Here is an 8737-nt window from a genome sequence, read left to right as displayed (position 1 = left end):
TGCTGGGAGAGGCTGACAGTGTAAACTCAACATGTGTAAGAGAATCAGACAACCATATATATCCAAGGTGCCACCATTATAAAGCATGGCAGGACAAAAGCACTTAAGTGGGATAGGTACAGTACCCCCTCACAACGCATACAAACAAATGGACAGCATTTAAATTTTTAATGCAAGGCATTAGCGTGGCTATTGTAAACGTAACCAAGCTGGGCTGTATGTGTAATGTAAATATACTTTATATGCAAACAACAGACAGTAAGAGGAACGCTTTTATTAACTTTGTGTTCATTGTTTTTGTCCCCCTGGCAAGGATAAAACTCACAGCTAATTCCCTTCTCATTCATTCCAAGCACAAAATGTGAAGCACATTCATTAAAACCGCAAAACAAATTCTGCAGTAAAGCAATGTAAGGTATTTAAGGCAGCATCCACAAACAATGTAGGAACCTGTTCCTCATCTAATATATGAAGTTTAAATTTCAACAAAAAAATGTAGTAATTCTGAACTTCACAATTTGTGCTGGTGACTTGGCAGCTCCCATGTACGCATTTAGATCAAAACCAAACACGTAACGGGAATTCTTCAAACAGCTCACTCAAAAGACTACAGTTGTGCAATAAATTTAACTATATAGGTACGGTATTAAACATTTTAGGATTGAACAAAAATATTCAAACAGCATCATGATTTAAAAAAGCTAAACATCACTGATAAGAAAACATGCAAGTTATTGTTTATCAGTCACTCAAGTTACAGTGAGAAAAAAGTGAGAAACAATTTGCCATCAACCTCATTTTCACACGTTGTAGATCTTTTTTTTATCGTTTTTGGTCAATATTGAAGTGTCTCAGCTGTTTTAGTATTTTTATTTTAAATTGTTTACTGTGGATCTCTACTTGACAAGTAGCAACTTTCCAGGAACTTTGGAATAACTGGCCAGGGCAGATCAACATGCGCTTGACTGGTCCATTGACAAGGTGAACCTTAACTCTGCATCTCTATGGCAACCAGCGATCTAAACTCAACCTTGAAAGCAGTAATAACAAGGCAATCGGACTTCTTCCTTTGAATTATCTGCCATGTATATATTACCATGGTGGTCAACAACAAAAAAAAAAAATTAAGTGTACTGAAAATGAATAAAATGTGTAAAATGAAACCACTTCCGTGGTGAACAGACAGGTGATGACATCACTCAAGTCTTTTCACGTGGCCGATGCACTGCACGGCCACGCTCTCATGGCCAGAACGGGTGCGTCATTCTCTTCATCTGTACAGAATCAAGACCAGCTCTTTCTGTCATGCAGAGGTGCCCCCGGGCGCCACGGCTTCCTCTGGGCTGGGCGACCTTGGGCTCAGCCCCCCAGCACAGCGCGAGTGTACGTGGAGGGGAAAAAGGGGGGAAGAAGTATGACCATGGGGAATTTTAGGGGGGGCGGGAGGCCCAGGGCAGGTCAGTTGAGGTTGTTTTGTGCTGTGTGATCTTCGTAGATCTCCTTGACGACCAGGATCCTGTTGAGCATGCTCTCCAGCGCGCCCCTGTCCATGGGGACGGCCGAGTACCAGAGCGGGCTCTCAGCCACGCAGGAGCGCTCCGGCTGCAGGTAGAACACGTCGCCACGGCTGCGCATGGTCCCGGGGCTGCACAAGAAAGAGACACAGGCACGTCTGCACTTCTGCATGGAGGCACAGTGGGGGGGAAGGGGGGGGGGGGGGGGGGGGGGATTCTCAAAATCAATCACAACTTGGCACGTTTCAACCAATGTGAGGGTGTCATAAATATGTTAAGAAATGACATTTCACATATACATACTGTTTTATACAGACGCAGAATGCCATTTGATCAGGTCAGTACCCATCATTTCTTTAACACAGGAAACTAAGAGAAACCTGACTATTCAATTCAGACTACTATGATTAATTATGTTTATATAAACAACACTGAGTGCATGTGCATATGCTTGCAGATCACCAAGCATATGCACCCATGGCGACCGGATTCTTCTCCTGGCCGAACATGACCCCCCTGCTCTTACCACTTGGAAAGGTAGAACTCGAAGAATTTCACAGGACATCTGAGTGGGTTCATCCTGTTCTCCCGCTGCTCCAGCTCCGGCGGCTCTTCCTCCTGCTTCCTCTTTCCCAGGCTGCTCTCTGCGGACAAAAGGAGGGGGCTCACTGTCCGTCCGCCCAGATTGCTTACTTTATCAGCTGGCTCCCGCCCTGACAAAGCTAAACAAGCACGTCAGGAGGGACAGCTGCTTTGTTTAAGGAGCCAAAGCCTCTTTTAAAAATCAACCGTCTTTGACCTGGTTGCTGGACATTACTTAATTGACCGCCACAAAAGATGCATGACTTTCTTCCATTTTTTAAATGAAAAAGTATACAGCTTTTTGCCATCTGTTTCAAAAGGTAGATCTGTTTTCAAAGGCATAATATACTGTGCATATTATGGACTGTGGGCACTTAACTTTGTTTACTTTAAAAGGTGTTATATAATGGATTCTGGCATTGAACTCTCTGAGGAGAGAGAGTTTACTTTAATTTACCTATTAAAGTAAATGACAGAAATGTATTTCTCAGGAATAAAAGTGGTCTGCCATGTTGTGTCCCAGAGCTCTTTTTAAGATGTCTCCCCTACCACAGCCGTGCTTCATTCTGGCCTTGGGTGCAGCCAATAGCCAACAGGTTTCAAATTAGCAGGCCATTCAACCATTTTGAAGTTGCATACCATCTTACACCTCCCACACCAAGAGCAGCACTTCAGAAGACCTCTACTCTCCAAGTATAAATAGCACATAGACACACTCAGAATAGCATCATGTACCAATGGGGGAAGGGACACCAAGAGCTTCCTCTACATCTACAAAGTGGCTCGCTATCATTTCTACACAGCATAAAATAAAAACTGATAAAATCAGACACATTATCTGAGGCAGTATAAACACCTGTATTGACCTGCAAAGACCCATCTCTCTTCTGTATCTTGTTTACAAATGCCTTGCATTCACAGAGTTGGCAACAGTTAAATAATGTAAAATGAAGCCACAGAGTAACTTGGTGATATCGATAGATACGGAAAATGTTGTCAAATGGAGTTTAAAATAGGCGTACGCACAGGATAGTTTTCAGTCTCTGTCTGCAAGTAAACATCAAGGCAAGTTCAAGGTGTAAGAAAATCCCCTCTGAGTGAACACATGATGCACTATGATGAGTGACATCAGAAGATTCCTTCTATGATCAGCCTAACAGGCCACTCTGCCCATGAGATTTGTCTTTCATCAGTGTGGCATTTTACACACAGCAGGACCATTTAGCCATCTGATACTGGTGAATGCATCAAATATTACTGTTGAAATGAAGCCAAATGTACAGCTCATGTGCTTCATACGACTTATCTGGTATTTAGCAGCTGGATAAGGATTGACCCCTGGGTTTGACAGGTAAATAAGGCTTGGACTCTGGGTTTGGCAGCTGGATAAAGGCTGGACCCTGGGCTTAGCAGCTGATAGGGGCTGGACCCTGGGTTTAGCAGCTGAATAAAGGCTGGACCCTGGGTTTAGCAGCTGAATAAAGGCTGGACCCTGGGTTTAGCAGCTGAATAAAGGCTGGATCCTGGGTTTAGCAGCTGGATAAAGGCTGGACCCTGGGTTTAGCAGCTGAATAAAGGCTGGACCCTGGGTTTAGCAACTGAATAAAGGCTGGACCCTGGGTTTAGCAGCTGGATAAAGGCTGGACCCTGGGTTTAGCAGCTGAATAAAGGCTGGACCCTGGGTTTAGCAGCTGAATAAAGGCTGGACCCTGGGTTTAGCAGCTGGATAAAGGCTGGACCCTGGGTTTAGCAGCTGATAGGGGTTGGACTCTGGGTTTAGCAGCTGGATAAAGGCTGGACCCTGGGTTTAGCAGCTGGATAAGGATTGAACCCTGGGTTTAGCAGCTGGATAAAGGCTGGACCCTGGGTTTAGCAGCTGGTAAGTGTTGGACCCTGGGCTTAGCAGCTGGACAAAGGCTGGATGAGGGCCCGCAGGGGGTGAATGAAGGAGGTCACCTTTGGTCGCCCTGTGCCGCAGGCTGGGGAGGTAGCACACGCTAAGCGCCTTGACAGGGCCACGTGGCGTTGAGCTCCTCTTGCACTGCCTCACCACGTTGCTGAAGGACAGATGGAGGTGCTGCTCCACCGTCCGCAGGCCGAAGTACTTGGTGTTGAAAAACATGAGCGTGTTGAGCAGGACAAAGGGCGAGTAGACGCCCAGCTGCTTACACTCCCACAGATGCTCCTCCTCCACGCGTGACACAGCGCCACCTGTGGCAGACATGCGTACTGTCACGGACTCTCGCATAACAAAAAAGTCCCTCCACAGAAGGACCAAAGTGCATGTTCTAAACACTGAAAATCAAAGTTAAATGACCTCCAATCTGCATTTCAACAGCACTACAGAATGCCCAGGTTCTTCATAGACAGATATATTGGGAAACGTCCAGTAATAGCATTTCACCAGATGTATTGCTTTCTTGTAATATGAAACCCTGTTGGCACATTTTTGACCCACTGACAACGAGGGTGTTCATGACACATTAGGACTTCTCTGCTGACCAACTGAAAATGGAAACACTGTCAGCGCTATCTGCGCTTAGCTGCCCCTCTGTTGGTGGCTTAACACCCCAAGGGTGAAAGGTTAATTCAGAGGCAGCACAGAGGGAAACTTGCAGTATAAGAATGTTCTTTTTGACATGTTCAACATCAGCCCAGATACTCCGTGTTGCAGGGGGACAGACTGCAAAAAATAGCGTCTTCTTAATTGCTTCAAGAAAACCCCTTCAAGCATACACAAAAACTGCTCAATATACATCACCATGCTTTTGTCTGCCCTGTGCCAGTCCTCTGACATCAGCAGGTAAACCTACATTGGAAGTGTATTTATGAGAGTTTATTTAGAGGAGCCTTGATATGGACCATTTTCTGAATAATATTCAGATGGAAAATGCGTAAATGTGTAAAAATGCCTGCTAACCCAAGCTTTCCCTGCCCAATAATGCCTAGTAAGCTTGTAAATTAGACAATGTCCCTCCCACTGAAGGGGTCGCTGTACCGTTAGGTGACACTCTGGGCTGCCACCCACTCAATATGTTATTCAGTTCTTGCACAAAGGTCACGTAGTACTGATCCGTGAAGATGTTCACCATTCTGTTGTTCTCCAGAAGGTACTAAAAAACAAAAGCAATAAGAAAGCAATCACTGTGACCTGCCAATGTATACCATTTTACTGCATGGATTACTGCTATACCATTTTACTGTGATACAGCTCATGTTCTGACAATTTTATTATTACTTGTTAACCAAAAAAACAAATTCATCATCAGTGTATGTGTAGATCTCTTAGAAAAAAGTGTCTATAATTCATTCAACTACCAGTTACCAACATGTGATATTTTAAGTATTTTTTGAGTGGTTTATTAGGAGCTGACGGGAACAAACCTGTTGAATGCCAAGACACAGGTAGTAAACGCTGTCCGGCTCATAGCCTTCTCCACTGGGACTCGCAATCTCTTTCACAAACTGTGCCAGACCATAATTAAGCTCAGCAGCCGTACAAGAAAGAATGTCCTCTTTTATTTTAAAACGTTTTGCTGGAAAAAAGGGACACATTAACACATAACAAAAAGTTATTTTACAATCTAAAGGTTGAATGCGCTCTACCTACATGGACAGGTAGGCAGAAGCACTGCCGGACTGCTGAGAACGGTAATATCAGATTGATTCATATTTAGAAAGCTACAGGGACAGTCTCTTCTGAGTTTAAACATAAAAAGACGGATAGAGCCCAAAACACTACCATACCTCTTCTTTCCTCTGTCCCGGAGCGCTTACTGTGGGCCCAGGCCTTCCAGGCGTTGACCCCATAGGTACAGCTTAACCCTGTGCCACAGGGTTGGTTGCCAAGAGGGTCGGTAGAGGAGCTCTCTGACAGTGCAAGGCGCTTCGATCCCTGCAGAGCACAGGTATGTCTTTACTTCCTCATCAACTAGCCTCACATACACGTTTAAACAAAACGAGTGTGACCTTAAAAGCTGGAAGGTGCTTTATTATGTCTCATTCTGCTCAAGTGGAACACAATATGATCAAATGTGCAGCTTGCTGGTGACGTAGGGCCATGAGCACTATACGATAAGAGAGCTTTATTTTTATTGCTCAGGACAACAAAATTACAGCTCGGGCAACAGCTACCACAATGTGCTGCACTGGTGTATACAAGGGTAGAACAAAGGATAATTCTTTTTTCCAAAGCACATCTTCAAAAGTGCTAATTTGCATCATCATGTGCCATTACTGGTCCTACTATCTGAAAAAGGTTAATCTAGTACTGTTTTCCTAAATTAAAACCTAATAAAACTCATTCACAAAGCACAGTTTTTACTACAGTAGACATCTTCATGTGATACATATTAAGCCCTGATTATATTTATGACCACGCCAAATATTGAAAGACAGGCTGTGTATAGTCACAATGTGCCTTATTAACTTTCTTAAGCGAGAAATGATTTTTCAAGTAACCTGAATAACACTAAAGATCACTAATATAACATATTATGTTATGTGCTACCAGTGAAGAACAAGGACAGCCACTTATGGATGACCTGGTGAAAAAATCTCTGACAGCAGGCAGAAATAGGTTTACATTTTAGAGCCACTTCATCATTGTGAACTCTCACTGCACTCATCCCCCCAGCTTCAAGTGGGTATGACCTACATCAGACTCACAGCAGGCATTTTACATTAGTCATTTTCTTATTCAGAGACTTAAATGCATACAGTAAGGCTTTCCAGTATTCAATTCTTATTTTATATCCGTTTTGGCTAGTCACATCAACATTAATTCTCAGGATTGACAAAATGACATTTATTCTCATTCTCTTGTTTTGATTTTGAAATAACGTTTTCAAGATGATGATTGTGATTGAGTAACAGATCTTCTATTTACAACGTTCATTACAAAAAGTACAATAAACACAGAATCAACAAAATGTACACAACAATCAGCATTTCAGTCACCGAATCACTGTCAACAGTGTGACTGATTGTGTTTTCACGCTTCATTTTTGCCATTTTTTCCAAACAGAGACTGGCTTGATTCATTTTCACGTGGTGCTAATGCTCCAACAGAACATGGTTCCCTGCAGAATTCACATGAGCTGAAAGGAGCAGCTGAGCCTCATATGGGCTTTGCCATTTCCATTTATCCGTGCACAGCAAATATACATTGTGAGAATCATACTATAATCATGTGCCAATGCATCTACACATGGAACTTAAAAAACAAAAAATAGCATTTTTTTCGGTCTTTGGCAAGCAGTTTTCAATTAACACCACAAAATGACACTTTGGGTCACTGCAATGCAGCTATTTTCACTATGAACTGACAGCAATAGCTGGTTGCCTTAAAAATACAAGTAGCTTGCATTGTTACCAACATTATAAGCTAGACAGATAAAACTTAATTCTGTCAACCACTTAACTCCAACAGAAGGATCAGAACTTTGCAAGGCAGTATACTGTTATCAAGCTGTAACATCGTTGCACATGGGACAATAACTGTTCTCTAGCCATCTGGTCAGGATTTGCACTATACAGTTATCACTGTTTTGCATATTGTACAACAATAACTGTTTTTCTACTGCACTTCATACTGTATAATAGCAATAACCTTACTCTTGTGTATTCGTGCTTCATAATTCATTTTATACTATGTATATAATCATAGCACATGCACGATAACTTCTCAACGCATAATTGCACAAACGTCTTTCTATTTGTTGTATTTTATACCTCTTTATTTATTTTATTCAATTTATTCATTTGTTGTTTTGATGTGTGCTGGACGGTGCAGTTGTGACACTCAAATTTCCTTTGGGATTAATAAAGTATTTCTTATTCTTATTCTTATTAACATGTTTCAATAATGAAAACCAAGAGGGTGTGACTTATCATCTCTATTGATAATTCATTGATAGCTAGCTACCATGGAGACACTCCACTGTGACTTCAAGTTCAGAGAAGTACAGGAAAACAAACTATCAAAACAAACAGTTCAGTAGCTGAAAAATCATTTTAGTACCTGGACTATAAATATTTTTTATTTTAGTAGTCAAACATGGCTGTTATATTCTAACCTGTAGAAAGATGTATACATACAGGACCAGTCAAAAGTTTGGACACACCTGATTAAGATAATGGGAAACATGCATTCAAAGACATTTTGATCTAAAGACTTATGCTTAAGTGCTTGATTTTGTTCTTAGACAAATATAAATCATGAAGTAGATGCCTATGTACGACTTCCTTAATTTAAGAAGTCTTTTTGGTTATTTTGAAGAACCTAAAATATAAGATTTGATTTAAGTTTTGATTTTGAAGTTTTTGATCACTGCATAAATCCATTTGTGTTGTTTCATAGTTTTCATGTCTTTGCTATTATTCTAAAATGTGAAAAGTGGTCAAAATAAAGACAGAAAAGTGTGTCCAAACTTGTACTGGTACTGTATTTTTTTTGCATTAGAAGATGGATTTTCATCTCATCTTTTTGCCTGATGCATTGCTATATATTTTGTGGATTACAAAAACAGTACATCATTGTAACAGTTAAATAAACAAAGCAATATCCACTAAGAAAGCAAACAGTAAAACTAAAAATAAAATAAAAGGCTGGTCAGATAAAAGGAGAGGAGCAGTGAGGT

At 41.5% G+C, this 8737-nt stretch overlaps 1 protein-coding gene across 1 annotated transcript in view; it reads right to left on the bottom strand.

Moving 5' to 3' along the window:
- Positions 1 to 8737, bottom strand: part of LOC118774248 (zinc finger MYM-type protein 3-like) — a 29187-nt gene continuing 20450 nt past the window's right edge. The window contains exons 20-25 of the mRNA XM_036523444.1: positions 5844 to 5991; positions 5481 to 5632; positions 5095 to 5209; positions 4053 to 4307; positions 2041 to 2158; positions 1 to 1645 (exon numbers count right to left, since the gene is read on the bottom strand). Coding sequence (XP_036379337.1) covers positions 1459 to 1645; positions 2041 to 2158; positions 4053 to 4307; positions 5095 to 5209; positions 5481 to 5632; positions 5844 to 5991 — 975 coding nt within the window. The 3' untranslated portion in view covers positions 1 to 1458. The remainder of the gene's footprint in view (positions 1646 to 2040; positions 2159 to 4052; positions 4308 to 5094; positions 5210 to 5480; positions 5633 to 5843; positions 5992 to 8737) is intronic.

This window comes from Megalops cyprinoides, chromosome 3 (genome assembly GCF_013368585.1).
Source record: "Megalops cyprinoides isolate fMegCyp1 chromosome 3, fMegCyp1.pri, whole genome shotgun sequence".
Lineage (NCBI taxonomy): Eukaryota > Metazoa > Chordata > Actinopteri > Elopiformes > Megalopidae > Megalops > Megalops cyprinoides.
This window is presented reverse-complemented; position numbering and strand designations above follow the sequence as displayed.